Source organism: Doryrhamphus excisus, linkage group LG12, assembly GCF_037039965.1.
Source record: "Doryrhamphus excisus strain RoL-2023G ecotype Guam linkage group LG12, RoL_Dexc_Guam_v1.1, whole genome shotgun sequence".
In the NCBI taxonomy this organism is placed as follows: Eukaryota; Metazoa; Chordata; class Actinopteri; order Syngnathiformes; family Syngnathidae; genus Doryrhamphus; species Doryrhamphus excisus.
The window spans coordinates 11,733,617-11,752,931 of record NC_136368.1 but is presented as its reverse complement, the minus strand read 5'-3'; the positions used below and the strand labels follow the sequence as shown (position 1 = coordinate 11,752,931).

The 19,315-nt window shown below is 40.8% G+C and overlaps 1 protein-coding gene across 11 annotated transcripts in view; it reads left to right on the top strand.

Moving 5' to 3' along the window:
• The window catches only part of lrp1bb (low density lipoprotein receptor-related protein 1Bb), a 265,115-nt gene that overhangs the window by 136,171 nt on the left and 109,629 nt on the right, over positions 1-19,315 (top strand). For all 11 annotated transcript variants that reach the window (XM_058083119.2, XM_058083126.2, XM_058083127.2 and 8 more), the window contains 7 exons: positions 350-475; positions 2,245-2,358; positions 9,631-9,711; positions 10,891-11,061; positions 12,758-12,940; positions 14,175-14,375; positions 18,323-18,568. In XM_058083119.2, the coding sequence (XP_057939102.2) occupies positions 350-475; positions 2,245-2,358; positions 9,631-9,711; positions 10,891-11,061; positions 12,758-12,940; positions 14,175-14,375; positions 18,323-18,568 (1,122 nt within the window). The remainder of the gene's footprint in view (positions 1-349; positions 476-2,244; positions 2,359-9,630; positions 9,712-10,890; positions 11,062-12,757; positions 12,941-14,174; positions 14,376-18,322; positions 18,569-19,315) is intronic.

Below are 19,315 nucleotides of genomic sequence, written 5' to 3'. Positions count from 1 at the left end.
ATAAATTCATACAATGTCGTCGAACAAATACGAGAATTTTAGTTACAAATGTTGGTCGGTGCTTCTGGCCTCACAGGCCCTTACCGCCCACCACTGCTCGAAACAGTCTTACAACACACACACTCGGTTAGTAGCTCGCATATGTGTGCTATATGGCTGCAATTTGTCACAAGCATACCACAGATGATGTCTTTATGGAGGCTGTCAGAAAACATAATACTGTACACACAATATTGATTTTAATGTTTCTGTTTTCTCCGTTCCCATATTTCATAATGTGTCTTTCACTCAAAAAATGTTAAGTAAAATTCACTTTTTTTGTCGGGCTTTGTCGTGTTCTCTTTTGCAGATAATCACTCATGTTCAACTGATCATTTCAAATGCAAAAACAACCGCTGTATTCCAAAAAGATGGCTTTGTGATGGTAAAAATGACTGTGGTGATAATGAGGATGAGGCAAACAACACATGTTCAGGTATGTATGTATGTATTTTAAACGTAGCTATCAGTGAATTGTGAATATTTGATGTATTTCAATGTAACATTGATGTTTGAAATAAATAAAGCAAAACTTTAAAAAGCATAATATAAGCACTTTTGACATTAAACACAAGGGATATATATTTAAAAATCTGATTTAAAATCTTATTTTTCAAACCATTGTTTGTTTTCAGAGAGCTTTTATTTGAAAGACCCTTTAAATATCCCCCCCAAATCGTTTGCCCTCTTCCTTTATTTTTTTTAGTAGTGTTTGTCACACTTACAGTAAATGTTTCAGATCATCAAACAAATGTAAATTTTAGTCAGAGACAACACAGCTAAACACAAAATGCAGTTTTAAAATCTGAAAACATCCAAACCTACATGGTTCTGTGCGAAATAGTGATTGACTCCCCTGTTGCACCCCCCAGAAAGAAAGTAATTGAGCTCTATCAGTCTGGAAAAAGGTTATAAAGCCATTTCTAAAGCTCTGGGACTCCAGCGAACCACAGTGAAGGCTGAGTTATACTTTCTGCACGAACAAGCTGTGTGGAAATCCGCTGGAGAGACCCGTGTGTGTCTTTATACTTTTTGTGGCATCTGCTCCCAAACTGCAGGGGGCAGACTATCAGAAACACACGCATTTGACTTTCAACATGGCGACATTTGCGTCTTGTGCGTCTACTTCTTGAAGAGGAGGAATTGTGTTGTATTTACGTATTTACTGCTGCAACAGAAAGATAGGAAGATAAGGTGGTCCACTTGTCCTTTAAATAGGAGGAGTGCTGCAATCACAGCTCAATATGACTTTCAGACTTCCTTCCTCTCCTCTTTCTTCCTATCAACACCAAAGGGACGTATACCCTGGCAGGAGAATGTGCTTGCAAAAGAAAATACAAATCAAACATCTTGACTTAAAACACAACTTGTTTCAGTATTTCTTTAGCCTTAAAGTACTGGGCGTCAGGGCAGTCTGCCTCGTATACTAAATGCCAGTATTTCTGTACCTCAGCTACAAGGATCTCCTGCTCGCCTGTGTTTATTTTTTTCCACATGTCTCCATCCGTGTAGTTAGAAAAATGTGGAGGTGCACGGAGCAGAACTTTTCCGCATGAATGGAGCTGCTCAAGGAGGCGTGGGTGTGAAAATTATGTCCTTTGTTGTGCGGACGTCGGAAGCACAAATTCTGATGTCTCCCAAAAAAATCCTACTAATATTTTAATTTGTTTGATAATCTGAAATTGTGACAAACATGCAAAAACAAAAAAGAAACGAGGCAAACACTCGTTCACATCACTGCAGTTGCAACTGATTTACCACCAGCACTGATGAAATAATAGATATGATAGATTTGTTACACTGCAGAGTGGCAGCTGTACATCAGAAGTACTTATAATATATCACATTAGAGCCATCATTGATGCCTCTGCGGCTCTTTTAATTGGAGGATCAATCAACATGCATTAAAGAGAAGGTGATGAATGTTCCCTCATTAGATTGACACGTATATTCCACATCAATGTAAGATCACTGGCGGGTCTGGGTGCCAACCAGTGCTGTGGCGCATGTAGCTGTCAGCCCGTCAAGTGGCACATTTCCCAAGGCCCTGAGACCTTCAGAGCTGCACTGAGTGATCGAGTGATAAAGTGCAAGGCAGACATTGACATCACAGTGATGTAGTGATCATTAGAGTTGTTCTAGGCAACCCACATTGACTTATGCAGTTTGGATTTTAATGAAGTGCAAGTCTTTCCTCTTTCACAGCTCAGTCCTGTCAGACTGACCAGTTCTCGTGCCAGAATGGGCGATGTATACCTCAAGCTTGGCTGTGCGACAGGGAGGATGACTGTGGTGATGCATCTGATGAAGGATCATGTAGTAAGTCCATACATGTATTTTCTCTTATTGAAATCTCACATACAGACAACCATTAACACTCACATTCATACGTATGGACAATTTGGAATCGGCAGTTAACCAAGCATGTTTTTGGAATGTGGGAGGAAACCGGAGTACCCGGAGAAAACCCACGCATGCAAGGAGAACACGCTTCCTAAATTTATTTAACTAAAATGCACTTACTGGCAATGCCACAGAAATGGAGCCGTATTAAGAGGGTGAGAAACACTGTGAACATGCACCAACATGTCTCTTTGAGGAATTTGATGAATTTGACTGACTCCAGTATATTAAAAGTTTCTGTCCAGAAGTGGCAAAATTAAATCCCTAATTTTACAATAAAACCCACACAACTTAGTCCCTGATTTGTTACAAAACACTCGGACGCCACCGCTTAACCAAAGTATCCACAAGTACAAAAGTGGTTTCTGGGGTACAGGAATGGTGAAGATGAATGTGTCTATTGTCGTATTCCAGGCCACTTCAAGGCTTCATTGAACAGGTAAGTTATTCACAGCAAAATCCAGCAGTTCCGGGATGTCCTTAGCACATCTACTACATCAGCTTCTGTTGGGAACGATCCGAGAGCATCATCCACATAGTAAATGTCTTGATGAAATGGTGAGCATTTTCTCCCTCTTGTGCTGCTTTGGTGGTCACCAGTGGTGACAGGCTTTTCCAAGACACCTGGACCTGGAATCGATACCCCACCACTTATTTTTTCATTTTTGAACCACAAGACGTCCCTGTGTTCTTCCTGTAACATTGACTTGATGTCAGCAATTACATCAAAGGTGGAAGTTGATTTTCCCTCTCATACCCATAAAAAGCTTTTTCGCCCAGGTGGTCATCTTGCTGCACTGGTGTATGTGGGGAGCTGTTCTGCTTGAAACCCTGACTGAAGTCCTGCTTTATTTTGGTTATCACAAGGATGCAGCAAGGATTGCTGGGACAGCTGTTTCCAGGAAGCATGTTTTGGATGTGTTCCTTCCTGAGGAGTGGTGTGCTCCATATAGGCAAATGTCACCAACAATGACACAAGGAGATTACGTGGCCCATGATACTGCTGACACACTTTAATTTTATTTAAAAATACCCTGTCCTAAAAGGAATATAGGGGAGGTATTTGGTCTGCTGTCGCTCGCAGATGTGTTGGTACCTCTGGAGTTGGAATGTCTGCTCTGAGTGCACTGTTACAAGTTGGAAGTGGAATGCTTATTTCTCCTTTGAGTGGCTCAACAATGTAGCCTTGAGCTCTTCTTCCAGTCACATTAAGAACTCCAGCATATGTGGAAAGGATGCATGGGTCCCAATGGTTCTTGTATTTTGGAGGCATCAAATAACACTGTCTTGGTTAATGGGGCATTCCTTCGGTTGTCTCCAGTTGTCTGCAGTCTCCAGTTCCCCATCATAGTATCTAGTAGTGTTCATCAACTTTGACTACGTTGGATCAGGACCTGGATGAAATGCAGCTATAAGTGGTTCACTGTTGCAGTCTGCACTTTTTATCAAAACGACACACTTCCGTGCCAGTTGGGAAACTGAAGTTCAGCAGTCAAAACATATGCTCTTCCTGTCGTCTAGCAGCATTGCTTGGAAGCTCTTGCATTTCTTAAAGGGGTGATTTCTTATGTATTGAGTGTAGTATGTTCAGGTCTTCTTGCTTCCCTGCACTATCAATACTCTCCTTTAATTAGTTTTTTGGACTGAAAATAGCTAAATTCCCAGTCATTTCCTTTTTTTTGAGTGGGCACTGTGGAACTAGGTACATTAAAGCTTGTAGCATTCCTTGTTTTGCCTCCCTGATGACAAACTGAGAGACTACCGAGAATAGTGGGAAAGATACATTATGGTCTACCTTATATATTAATCCAAATGTCAACCAGTTGTCTGTAAGTGGAAAAACAACTTCTCCACAATAGGGCGGATTCCTCTTGCCCTGTCCAAGTATGACAATCACTGCAGATAAGCATCTTCCTTTTTAGCTTTAAGTTCAAAGAGTCTCCAAGCTCTCAAAGGCTGAGATTACCTTGGTTTTCTCGGTTCAATGTCAGGAAAGTGCTCAACTTCCAGCTGAGATATCTTTCTGGCTCATCATCAACTCATCTGAGATGTACTCTGCAAGGTCCAGTACATGTAGATCAATGGCTGTTGTGTTTGTTGTGTTAGGCCAAACTATTCATCTGGGGGGAATATCTTGCACCCATGTGTGTTTTCACATATTCACTTACTCTTTAATGTGAACTCGATAGTTTTGGTAAGCGCTTGACGCCTGCTGAGCTTCTTCTTGTGCTTGTCTCAGCAGGCTCCACACCTTGGCTTTGACTGGCCTCTGCTTCTCTTTCCTTCCAGATGAGCCTTCTCTATTTTAATACCCATTTCCTTTTTGCTTAAACTTGCTCAGGCCCTTGCTGCCTCCACCTATGTGCGAGTCTTAGCTGCTTCCAGACTGACAGCGAATTGACATGAACATGATGATTGATAAGAACCGGATGGAGAGTGTGACATATGGACATTGCATCAAGAGTGTCCAGATTAGTTTGCACCTTTTGAAGTTTCCTGTTTTGAAGCTTCTTGCTGAGAATCTTTCATCTGCTCCATCTTCCGTTGGTAGGTTGCTATTTCACTGTATCCCTTGTGTGATGTTGTAGTCAGTACTTATAGTTGGAAAGAGGTAAAACAAAAGAAAGAAAAAGTAAAGACATGATAGCTGCTACATCTTAGTAATATTGAGAGCTCAGAGTTAACTCAAATAAATTGTTTCAAATAATTTAAGTGGTGTGATGAACACAGATGCACACACACACAAACTATAGTGATGGCAACATGCAGAGAGAAATCGCAGCAGGACCACTGGGCTTTCCATACGGAGTCTCCTGAAGCTTAGACAAAAGTTCATCGTGCAGGTCATCCTGCAGCATGAAGCTTGATGTTCTATCAGAGTGCTCAGTGGGTTGCAGGAAACGGGACATTTAATATGAAGACAAATTAAGTCATCCAAATAGAGGAAGCAGATTTGTGCGCTTGACAATACATCACACAGCGGTATTGTCAGTCAGATGAGGTTTGTTTGGTTGTTTGGACAACAGTCTGATTTCAGATGAGAGAGACTCTCAGACACTTGCATTGATCCATGTTGGGTGTGAGGCAGAGGATGCCAAAACCAATTTTTGGTTAGACAAGAGACAACCACATTATACCCTCATTGTGTTGTGAACCACTGGGTGGTATACCTCTTGGTACAACCGCATGACTGCATGAATTACGCACTACAATGTTAGTATATCTTTATACAATTTGGATATTGTTTATTAACACCATCAACCTACTGTAACACTATGCACTAACTGATGGTTGGCAAGTACTGCACTGCCTGTTTTGCCTCTGACTCCTTTTGATGAATCCTAAGCCGCTTTAAAACACGGTCACAAACAGCCAGGGTGTAAGCAGTAATGAAGTTCATGCCTGGTTTCATTCAGTCATAATCAAGCTGTGCAGGAAAACATATTCTCTCAGTCACTGTTGTCTCAGCTTCTTCGGGCATTACTCCTCAGTAGGCACTCCAGTGTGCAGTCCTGGCAGCCCACTCAGCCCACTGGAGCTACTATGGGTTTAGGAACACCTGAAGCTCAGTGGAGTCATGGAGTCGCCTTCAAGATTGATGTTAATTTGGATTTTGTTTGTCAGTAGTTTAGTAGTTGTCACACACTGTCTCACATTGGATTTTCTGTTCACATGAACCTGACATTATTTATGGATGTTGGTGTTTCATTTTTAGCCAAGCTCACTGTTTACTTGAAACCTTCATTATTTATGGATGCTTCATGCTTCATTTTTAATGAATGTTAAATTCAATTCAGCCACAGGCTGTCAGTGAGAGCAAACATATTCGAAGCAAGTATACATAACATTGCTCTGATAAAAAAAATATGATATGCTACCAACAGCCTTATTTATTCTAGTCAGGAGAAGCAGATGCTAATAAATCAATTCAAATGTAGGATTGCGTTTCATTCTGAGTCAATAAAGCTGTATACATCCTCTAAGGTTATTTGAATGCATTTCTCAAAGAGGAGTCCTATCTCAAAATCTAAAAAGAAAATAATATCTGATTGGAATACCAATTTCATCAATCAACAGTAGGGAAAAGATGGTGCATTGCTGTTGGTCTGATAGCACTAAATTCCCCTTTAAATGTTCGGTAGAGACTGGAAATTTGTTGACAAACAACATACCGAAGCAAATTTGCTTTGTTGGATTAACGGTGGTAAAAAGATGATGATATCAATTAAAGTGGCCTAAAAGTGTTGATGATACCACACCAAGTGTAAAAAACAATAGCAAAATTAAAGTCCTCACACCGATACATAAAGAAATATGAAATAGGAGTGAAATTAAGTGGGGGTTTTGACACAATATTGAAATGCCACCCAGCAAGTTTCCTGACGCAATCTCGGCTGTGACGTCACTGTCCGAATAAGTTCCAGGAACCAGATTTAAAAATATTCACAACAATAATACAATAATATCCACTGTTATTGTGTTGTTGTTGTGATAAGTATGACTTAACACACACAAAGAAATTGCCATATTTCATTGTCAGTAAGTGGCACAAACAGCTGCAAAATAAAAAAAAACAGTAATCAATGCTTATTTTGCCCTGGAATGAAACCCCATACTATTATTCTAAAATTCATACCTTAGATTCATTTATGTAGTGGTACCTTGACATATGACTGTCCCAACCAACGACTCTCTGATTTTTTGCTTTGAACTGTAAGCTAAAATGTGGGTTTACAAGCTGCTTTTTCTTGGCAGGCATAGCCAAGGACGGTGTCAAAGTGACAATGACTGAAGAAGAGAATTGATGTAAACAGCATTAGCAGCCAGGAAAGATACATATATTATAGCAATCAAATGTATCTTATTTATTATGTAACTATTATAACTATGATAGTGACAATGTCTAATTAAAATAACTAATTGAATACAGAGCCACCATCCACAGATACGGACCTGGAGTTTGTTCTTCAGTGAGGTGCACCACACAATGTACACATTAGCACTCAGTAAGGTAATCAAATCTTACCTGTATGCATTCCTACATAGTATCAGCATTTGGTGGTGAGGTGAAAGAAAAAGGACAAAAACACAGTATAGTATAGTATCTACAGTGAAGAAAATAAGTATTTGAACACCCTGCTATTTTGCTATTTCTCCCACTTAGAAATCATGGAGGGGTCTGAAATTTTCATCGTAGGTGCATGTCCACTGTGAGAGAGATAAACTAAAAAGAAAAATCCAGAAATCACAATGCATGATTTTTTAACAATTTATTTGTGTGATACAGCTGCTAATAAGTATTTGAACACCTGAGAAAATGAATGTTAATATTTGGTACAGTAGCCTTTGTTTGCTATTACAGAGGTCAAACGTTTCCTGTAGTTTTTCACCAGGTTTGCACACACTGCAGGAGGGATCTTGGCCCACTCCTCCACACAGATCTTCTCTAGATCAGTCAGGTTTCTGGGCTGTCGCTGAGAAACACGGAGTTTGAGCTCCCTCCAAAGATTTTCGATTGGGTTCAGGTCTGGAGACTGGCTGGGCCATGCTAGAACCTTGATATGCTTCTTACGGAGCCACTCCTTGGTTTTCCTGGCTGTGTGCTTCGGGTCGTTGTCGTGTTGGAAGACCCAGCCACGACCCATCTTCAATGCTCTGACAGAGGGAAGGAGGTTGTTCCCCAAAATCTCACAATACACGGCCCCAGTCATCCTCTCTTTAATGCAGTGCACTCGTCCTGTCCCATGTGCAGAAAAACACCCCCAAAGCATGATGCTACCACCCCCATGCTTCACAGTAGGGATGGTGTTCTTCGGATTGTACTCTTCATTCTTCTTCCTCCAAACACGCTTATTGGAATTATGACCAAAAAGTTCTATTTTGGTCTCATCTGACCATAAAACTTTCTCCCATGACTCCTCTGTATCATCCAAATGGTCATATGCAAACTTAAGACGGGCCTTGACATGTGCTGGTTTAAGCAGGGGAACCTTTCGTGCCATGCATGATTTCACATCATGACGTCTTAGTGTATTACCTACAGTAACCTTGGAAACGGTGGTCCCAGCTCTTTTCAGGTCATTGACCAAGTCCTGTCGTGTAGTTCTGGGCTGATTCCTCACCTTTCTTAGAATCATTGAGACCCCACGAGGTGATATCTTGCATGGGGCTCCACTCCGATTGAGATTGACCGTCATGTTTAGCTTCTTCCATTTTCTAATGATAGCTCCAACAGTGGACCTTTTTTCACCAAGCTGCTTGGTAATTGCTCCGTAGCCCTTTCCAGCCTTGTGGAGGTGTACAATTTTGTCTCTGGTGTCTTTGGACAGCTCTTTGGTCTTCGCCATGTTACAAGTTAAAGTCTTACTGATTGTATGGGGTGGACAGGTGTCTTTATGCAGCTAACGACCTCAAACAGGTGCATCTGATTCAGGATGATACATGGAGTGCAGGTGGACTTCTAATGGGCAGACTAACAGGTCTTTCAGGGTCAGAATTCTAGATGATACACAGGTGTTCAAATACTTATTTGCAGCTGTATCACACAAATAAATTGTTAAAAAATCATGCATTGTGATTTCTGGATTTTTCTTTTTAGTTTATCTCTCTCACAGTGGACATGCACCTACGATGAAAATTTCAGACCCCTCCATGATTTCTAAGTGGGAGAAATAGCAAAATAGCAGGGTGTTCAAATACTTATTTTCTTCACTGTATGTATTTATGCACAAATACATGTACATACACGCTTACAGAAATACACACATCAATATACGCACTTATATCTCTGCACAACCCACTGACTTATGCATGATGTCATTGGTATGCTATTATCACAGTAGTAATGATGTCATCAATGAGATTGTGGTTATTACAATTGTGTGTCACTGTCATTCTGTTTGCTATCATGGTTCATATCTTCATTACCACTATTACCACCAATATGTTTGACTGTTTCATTCTAGTAATATCACTGTGGCTGTTTAATACTTTGTCCTCACCATTGTGATCCTTTATAACCATCATTGACATTTGCTGATGTAGTCCTGTTTGTTTCTGTTCTGTTATTGTCATTGCAATTGTTGTTGTTTTTATCTCTATTTGTGTTGTCCTCCTCTTGTCCCCACACTTTTATTGTGCTGTGTTTTGTAAGTTTATTTTATGTAAGAAATGTCCTTGTATTTTCAGCTTTTCCCTCTTGTGAGGTCATCACACAGTTCACCTGTTCTAATGGACGATGCATCAGTGTGAAGTGGCATTGTGACTCAGGTGAGGACCGGGTATTTTGAAGGTACAATTGTTGAGCTAAAGGGGACCTATTATGCTTTTTCCACCTCTTAGACCTATAAATGTTGTCAGTGTGTTGTATTCTGTTTCCAAAGTTTCAGATACTGAGGTTTGCACATTTGGAAGTAAGTAGAGAAAGAAGGGATGGCTCCGAACGCTTAGTTTCAGAGAGTGTTTTTCTAACACTAACTCCATGTCACAAGGAACTGCGCTTCCTTGTGTGGACTGCCCGCCCACAGCTCTGCTTTGCTCTGTTTACGGTTTTTAGCTATGGCCCCCAGGAAATCTTCTACAAGGCAAGCTCAGGCACAAGTGGTTCGAGTTGGTGATTCCCAGCAAGAGAACAATATTTTCATCTGTCAACAGCTTTTCAAATGGGACTATTTTTGTGGAAGTGATATATCCGCCAAACAGTTGCTGAAGCTAGAAGAAGCACACTCTGGCCAAGAAAGGTGCATTAATGCCAGAAACACCGTGCCACTAGGAGTCCACAGAGGTGGGGAAAACCACAGCCTTGGTCAGGTGAAGCCACCTACTCTCGCCGAGAAAGGGTCATTCAGGTCAGACACACTATGCTGCTGTGCGTCAACGGAGGAGAGAAAACTGCAGCGTTTTCCAGGAGAAGCCAGCCGCTCTCGCCGGAAGTCAGGAGTCTCCAGACAGTAACTCATGAGCTGCCAGTACCTCCTAAACATTTTTCATTTAGCTATCCAAATGCTTTATTCATTTATTATCAACTCCTATACCCACAAAATAACCCCACAAAAGTGGGGTTCATCAGTAGTTGTGGAATATTGTACTTAGGAGCGCTGCGAGTGTGACCAATCACAGTGGAGTGGGCGTGCTCGGAGGCGGGGCATAGGTGGAATAAATTAAAACAGACCGTTTTGGAAATCCAAGGAAATACAGCTTGAAAAGGTGCAGATGTTGGAAGATCTAGCAAGTTTTCTGTGCAGGTTATTGTCTATAGCTGCTCTATAGGAGTCCACAAACAAATATTTGCATTTAAGGTAATATTTGTCCACCAGCTGTGAATAAAAAGATATAAAACTGGAGATATTTGTTTTTTGTTTTTCAAATGTACTGTTGAGTTTTCAAATGAGGATGTCTAAAAATGTCACCATCCTTATTTTTGTTTTGTTTTGCTTGCTCACATTTCAGATGATGATTGCGGTGATGGCAGTGATGAGGTGGGATGCATTCAGTCTTGCTCGAACAACCAGTTCCAATGCACCAGTGGTCGCTGTATCCCAGATCACTGGGCCTGTGATGGTGATAATGACTGCGGAGACTTCAGTGATGAAAATATGACCTGTAGGGGTGGATCAGCAGGTACCAATTACTCTGTCACTAAGAGCAAAAACAATTTCTTTATCTTGGCTAAATTAATTCTTCAGTGCCATCCACCACTTTTAATGATAGGTTTCCTTCCACATTCATTTCAGCATGCTAATTATGTTTTGGCAATTCAAACCAATGCATAAATTCAGCCGCTGTAATTACAAGTTTAGCAATGAATCATCTAAATTTGAATAACTTTGTTTTAACACTTGTGTGTGACTAATTTTATCTAGTCGCTGTTCTGCGGGAACTTCAACATCAGGAGTTGAATCATTTAATCTAATTACCGCAAAAACCTCATGCAAGCTCAGAGACACCTCACAGCTCACTTGCCTGTCACTGCAATATGTAGACTATTCATCAAACCATTTCCTGATGGGAACCCCCCTCCACACACACACGGTCACCACACCCCCTCATGTCTGCTATTGCTTTTACCACAAGGGAGTGAGTCAGCCTCAGCTTTCACTTGGCTGCTGAACGAGTACTTTTTGGCTTTGACTAAGAATTGAGTAAGTGGTGTGCTTAAGTGAGCTAAAAAATATATTAATAGCTACTAATTACTTTTCACTTAAATATGGCTTCCCCATTATAATGTATGGTATTACGGAACAAATCAAACCTCGATTTTGTTTGTCATTATCCATGTAAATATAGGATGATGTAAAGTAATTTGCGCAAATCCGATTAATCTGTTAAAGAGCCCCAAAAATATTAACAATATTAACATAATTATAATTTTACAAGTGGAAAACAAAGTGAAATAACTATAAATGATTAATAAAATGCCTAAATAAACATTGCTCACTTGTACTTTATTGTAAATTACAGCAGCAGGGACAATCACAATTACACACACTGTAAAGTGACGTTTACGTGATTGACCCAAACTACCTTTTCAATCTAGCGGTAGCTTGCAATTGACATAATGGGCACCCCTGCTATACATGACTGAATGAGTTATTAATCGTTCTATGAACAAATAAACCACACACATGCACATAATAAAGATTATTAAAGCATACTCAGGCTGGAATCTGTCTTTAGTGTCCCAACTTTAGAATAACCACAATCCATTATTTCGATTCGAAGGGTTGTTTTTTTTTATTTTATTTTTTTGGCACACTATTTGACTTAATAATAACCAGAACAGTGTATGAAAACAGACACATTGTTTTAGCGTAATTTGCAAAGAAAAACATGTGAAAACACAAGGTTCCTCTGTCCCACTTCCAGGTTCCTAAGTAATCAATCAGGCTTAAACCCCTCAAAATATCATAAGTTTACAACTTTGGCAAGGGTTGAAGGAATGCCCTTTGGTGGGATGCCAGGATATAGTCCATCAAGGCATGGTATGGGTTGAGATAGGTTTTTGTTGGAGAAAAAGCCTTAAAAAACCCATCAAACATTTAGAGACCCCAATTATTATTTTCTGTGTTGTACAAATTTAAAGTCTTCACTGTGGGCAGAAATAGTCAAAGCCTTTCACAGTATATCAGTTTCAACATAAGTGAATGTGTTTTTTTATTCATATTGGGAACGAATCACCAAAAATTCAATCTATTTAACTATTTGTACAATAAGACTTGTCCTGGAGAATGATTCAGGACTGCTTTGCCTCAACCGTGACAGTATACTCTGGAACTCTGATGCCGCCCAATCAATTGTTGAGTGACTTTCCTTTCAGTGCTGCCATCTGTGATTGAGTGCAGTGGGGAAGAATTCCACTGTGTCACAGATGGGACCTGCATCCCAGAACGTTGGAGATGTGACGGAGACAAGGATTGTGAGGATGGCAGTGACGAGAAACACTGTGAAGGCACCAAAAGGATGTGCGACCCTAAAGCCAAGTTCACTTGCAAAGACACAGGTAATGCAAAGCATTTTTGCCTATAGATTACCTACAGATTGTGATTGAAGCAAGACATTTCCGTTTTGTTTTTCTTGACCTTTTTCTCTGGTTGGTCTTATCTGTCTTGTCGAGTACCACTGTTGCCATCCAAAAAGAATCACAAATGTTGTCATGAATGGAGATAAGGTTAAGATTAAGAAAACGTCAGAAATCACTTCGTACAGATTTCGTCACATTGTCTGGAGACAAATAATGGAACTCTTTAACAATCCCTCTCCCGGGGGGGCAATAAATGCAACCAGAGGTGAATGTTATTTCGACAGATATGGATAATCCATAAGTGAAATCGTCCGATACCAATCACATAAATGCAATGTAAATGTTTATACATACTGCTGGCTGTATTAGGGTTTTGAGGCTCCTGCTCTAAACTGTCATCTTCATTTAATGCCTGAGGGAGTAGGCACATGTAGCACACAACGCTGTATGTTCAATGCTACTTTGGTAGCATCACATGAGACATTAAACATACGAAGGCTTTAATTGAAAGTGATTTGTGAATGATTTTTGATGGGACAGCCAGCGTGAAAGATTCCAAGTCTGTGACAACAAATGCACGTACCTGAACATGCACACACAATTACACCTTGAGCTGTTGCTTTATCTTCCCACATACACTGATCTAGCACCAAAAATAAACCAATGTGGTAGCTTTGAAGGGGAATCTGTAAATTGGAATATGCTGCAATTCTGCACCAGCACAAAAATGATCAGATGTTCATGTGTGTGATGTTTTCTTTACTTGCCTCTGTCAGTAGTTCCGCCTACTTTTTTTTTTTTATATGCACTAGTAGTGGGCGATTTACGTATTCTACACAACTGTAGCATCTGAAAACACTTGTTAAGTTCTGTAACTTTATGGCCACCCTTATTCATTTGAAAGAATGTGTATAACATGCATGCCCAACCATTTTAATGAAAATGATGGAGAAGCTGTTTCATGGTTATAGTAAGAACGGTCCGTCGAGTAAATACTTCCCCACACGCACGTTCCTTCTCCCCACAATGCCAGCATTTCATTAATCTCATCAAAGTCCGCTGCCGTGCGCAACTCGGCTTGTTTACGTTTATGTCATGTATACCGGTATGTCATTTTGTTATCATTGGAAGACTCAGTATGTAAAAAAAATCGGCCAAACCTAATGTATGTCTTTGACAGTACTTAGTATGCATTCTTTGTCTCTGCACGTAGGAAAGTGCATCACAAAGAGCTGGGTATGCGATGGTGACATTGACTGCGAAGACCGCTCCGATGAGGAGTCCTGTGAGTCGGCTATTTGTAAGCCGCCCAAGTACCACTGTGCCAACGACACCTCTGTCTGCCTCACACCTGACAAGATTTGCAATGGAAAAGTGGACTGTGCAGACCGTTCGGACGAAGGACCCGTGTGCGGTAATGTGTGACTTTTATATTTTTTCTCATCCTGCACAATTAAGTATTCCATGTACTCCCACAATAAATGAAGAACAGAGGAAAAACAGGAGGGTTGTGTAACCTGATATGCAAATGATAAACTCACTCCATCATACGCTGTATATTTTTATTCTGCTGTAGTTGTCTCCGCTCTTGTGAAACGATACCGCTTTCTCACGCAACCAATGAGTGATACAACTTGGGCTTGGCATTTCAAAATCAAAGATTTTGAAGTCAGGGCTCAGCGAGGAACAGCCAAAGTCTGTTATAAAGAAAAAGTAAACCATTGCTACAGAGATGAAAGTTTTACAGTTTGGAGCATGAATCAGGTGATCATTAAAAAAAAAACAAAGGTGACCTTATGTGCCTTTTGGGGTTTCAGGAGGAGAATTTGAAACCTCAGGAATGTATTTATGGTCGGCCATGGTTGCACAACATAAGATTCTGTATGCTGACTGCATCACCCTGGTCTGATGTGGGTGGCAACTTCTACTTCTGTGTTTTAAGTTTGTGATATTTTTAGCTGCAGAACAGATCAGTGATTGGACCAGCTGTCAAACGTGTGCTCCAATTGTTGTTTTAATCTTTTTTAGATCAATATTCAAAGCTTAATGGGTGGTGTCTGTTGGATTCTCAACTACAATGATATTTTGGTTTTATTTAATTAGCACAAGCAGGGAAACCTATGTGCTTAGTCAAATAAAGGTTGTGACATTGATTCATGGGCCATGCAATGTATGTTGCTGTATGCACATCCATCCATCTTTGATATAGCTTATCCTGTGAAGGGTTATAAGGTGTTGTAACCTGTCAAAGTTGACACTGGGTGAGAGGCGGGGTACAGCCTGAACAGATTGCTCTTTAATCGCAGGGCTGACAGAAAGAGAGACAGCCATTCACTCACTTTTGTGCGCATGCCAGCTGCTATTTTGTTCACCACCTCTTCGGCTGTTAAAGATGTTGTCTTTATGTGAGAGGACAAGATGTACATGCACAAACATTGACACATTATGATACAGCTCTTACAGATGTGGACATTGTCAGTCCAATTGACCACTAAATCAGAATGTGAAATACAAAATCGGCAATTTCCCATGATGCTGTAGTGGCAGAAATGTACAAAAGCATCAAATAAAATACATTAATTAATTCATTCATTCATTCATTTTCTACCGCTTTTCCTCATGAGGGTCGCGGGGGTGCTGGAGCCTATCCCAGCTGTCTTTGGGCGAGAGGCGGGGTACACCCTGGACTGGTGGCCAGCCAATCACAGGGCACATATAGACAAACAACCATTCACACTCACATTCATACCTATGGACAATTTGGAGTCGCCAATTAACCTAGCATGTTTTTGGAATGTGGGAGGAAACCGGAGTACCCGGAGAAAACCCACGCATGCACGGGGAGAACATGCAAACTCCACACAGAGAGCAAATAAAATACATATAAAAAATAATTACAAATAACCAACAATAAAAGGATTTTCATTCTCAACCAGTCTACTTTCATTAGTGCCTTTGTTTTTGTTTTTTGTTTTTTCCCCACATGACAGAAAATTAGGAAATACTAAGGCTTAATGGATATGGCAAGTGTTTGAAGTGTCTGTCCAAGTGTCATATAAGGGAGAAATGAGATCTGGTGTGAGTAACACTAGCCCTCTAATAGTGTGACCAGTGTAAACATGGTGGTTCATTTTCTAGAGCACTGCTAGCCAAGCCTCTAGGGTACCCTTTAGGACCATCAAGTGCTTGTGCTATCTTATCTGAGAAGAGAGCCTTTTCCCTCAAAGTCAATTAGGTTGTGCTCGGGGAGACCTTCCGTGTTTTTTTTTTGTTTTCTTTTTTTGCACCAGCTGACAAAGTGTCATGCCCACATTAGTTATTGTGACCACAAACTACACTCAATGTCCCCACTACAGAGACAGTGAGATCAGAGATTCTCCAAAGGAATGGGAAGGATGGAAGGATGAAATTTAGGTATAAATTTAAAGGGGACCTATTACACTCATTTTTCAACCCTTTGTCTTGAGTTGTGGTCTCCTATAGAGCTGCACAGAAAACATATTGTACCTTTTCCAGCTTCATTTCCATTGATTGTGCTTCCAGCCAAATCAGTGTTTTAATTTATTCCACCCACTCCGCTGTGATTGGTCACACGCCAAAAGTGCTTTCTAACTATTAACCATATAAGGAATTTGGTCCTTTTGTGGCATCACTAAGGAACAGTTTTACCACGCCTTTTGAAACCGAGCATTTTGAGCCATCCCAAACTTCCAAATGCGCAAACCTCATTATCTGAAACTTTGGCATCATTTAACATGTGGATACAACATTCAAACTACATTTATAGGTCAGAAAAGTGGAAAGAGCATAATAGGTCCCTTTTAATGAGTTTTTTCTTTTTTCGTTTAGGCTAGCAGGCAAACAGGCATGAGGCAAGAGAACAAAAAACACTACAGGCAAAAACTGAGCAGGAAAGAACTAACTTTAGCTGAAACAAAAAACACAGCTGCAAAAGACAGACAGGCAAGCACTTATAAAATGTCAGGTCTAAAAGCCAGAAAGCAGGTACAGAGGTTGCAAAACACAGAGCTGAGCAGAGCGGAGGGCGTAAGAAGCATGAGGGATAATCTGGCAAGGAAGGAGTCCTGCTGCCATGTTGAAGAAGGCCAGATGAGTGATTAGATGCAGTTGTGTACGGCAAACACCGCCTCCAGCAGAACAGTGGTGCACTACAAAACATGGCAGACAGACAGCAGCGGAGCCAGCCACAGATCATGACAATCGGCTTGAAAAAAAAGAAGTGCATCCCTGATTTAAAACATCATTTTGGTCCATCAACATGAGACTCATTTGAGAATATTAGGTGTCGGCAACCTAGGAATGAATGCTCCAAACTAAACTACAGCTGAACTGGATAGTGTTGTGGCTGCACATGAGATCTTGAGGAGGAGGAAGCTGCTCACAGATGGAGAATACCTGAAAGCATCGTCCATACACATACAATCTGTAGATGCGCCAGCACACCAAGGGTGCACACTTTGTGTTCTAGCCTGTTTAATATTACATCTATAGCATTCATTTCTGGTTCCAACGAAAGCAAAAGCACTCAAACTTACCATGGCATATCCGCGGTAGTGGAATCAAACATGGTACACAGCAGACACACACACTTACACAGTCAGGACTCAGGAGAACTGCATACTGTAACTGCTAGTATCCTTGAGCATGTTAAAGTATCTGCTCCTATGAACGTGATAGTAATAACTAAGCATTATAGTGTTTCTTTTTGTCTTTTTTATGAGGCTACTGTGAATTATATTCTTGTGTTTAGTGTTTTTATTACTGTATTTCTGTGTACATAGAGCTTGAGTGTTAATTTAGATATGAGTTCCATTCATTCATTCATTTTGGACTGCTTTTCCTCACGAGGGTCGCGGGGTGCTGGAGCCTATCCCAGCTGTCTTTGGGAGAGAGGCGGGGTACACCCTGGACTGGTCGCCAGCCAATCACAGGGCACATATAGACAAACAACCATTCACACTCACATTCATACCTATGGACAATTTGGAGTCACCAATTAACCTAGCATGTTTTTAGAATGTGGGAGGAAACCGGAGTACCCAGAGAAAACCCACGCATGCACGGGGAGAACATGCAAACTCCACACAGAAATGGCAGAGGGTGGAATTGAACCCTGGTCTCCTAGCTGTGGGGTCTACACGCTAGCCACTCGACCTGAGTTCCAACTTGCACTAAAATACACGGAGGAAACCTACACAAGCACAGGGAGAACATTCAAACAGACGTACGAACCACACTTTTATTGCTCTGCCTCGACTGTATTTAACATTGACCTTTAAATTGTATGGCCTCTGTCAGTGTCCTGCTTCTGAAAGAGCTTTGCTTCTTCCTTTTTCTCAGACATGTGTCTGGTAGCCCGAGGCGGCTGTAGCCACATGTGTACTGTGGCACCGGGGAAGGGGGTTGTTTGTTCCTGCCCCCCCGGACTTCACCTGGACTCCAGCAACCAGACATGTGAGGTGATGGACTACTGCAGCCGCCACCTGAAGTGCAGTCAAGTGTGTGAGCAATACAAGACCACAGTGAAGTGTTCCTGCTATCCAGGATGGAGGCTTGACCCCGATGGAGACAGCTGCCACAGCACAGGTAGCACATGATTCCACGTGTTGTTATTCTGATTTGAGTTTCATTTGATCCTATGGCTCACTATCCATAAACTTGCCATATAGCTCGATTTTATGCTGGGATTTTTGCTGTGGTGGTTTTGACAGCAGGTTTGGGAACGTCAATAACAGATATGAGCAAAAAAAATTAACAGTCGTGTATTGATCAAAACGTTTTGTTTGTTATTGCACTCGGAGGTCTTTATAATTTTTCTTCCTCAGTGCAGACCAAAAATATAACCTTTTGGAAACAGAAGCAGTGGATTGGACGTATAGACATCTGATAAATAAGGATACACTATTAATTGGTCAGGATATTCTCACATAAAGCAAATATTACTTGCTGGTTGAGTCAAATCTTTTTTGACTAGGCAATGATCGATATACAGACCTCCCAAATGTTTGCATTTTTTGTACATGTCACGCATGTTGACCCTTGAATACCAGCTACGTATACATTTTGTTGCATTTCAACAGCCAACACAAAAGTCCTCTAATTGCGACATCTCAAATTACTACTAATAGCTGTGATTGAGCGGCTTGTAGTACATTATTTTCTGTCTGTATACAACTCGCAAAAGGCGGACAAACCACCTCTGCAAATTTCATCTCCTCCGATTTTCTCCTATGTTTGCAATACAAATGACTGCATGAACGTATTGATTAGTACACTACTTTTGTTTAATTACCAATCTTCGATTCCTAAAAAGCAAAATAGTTGACAAAAGAG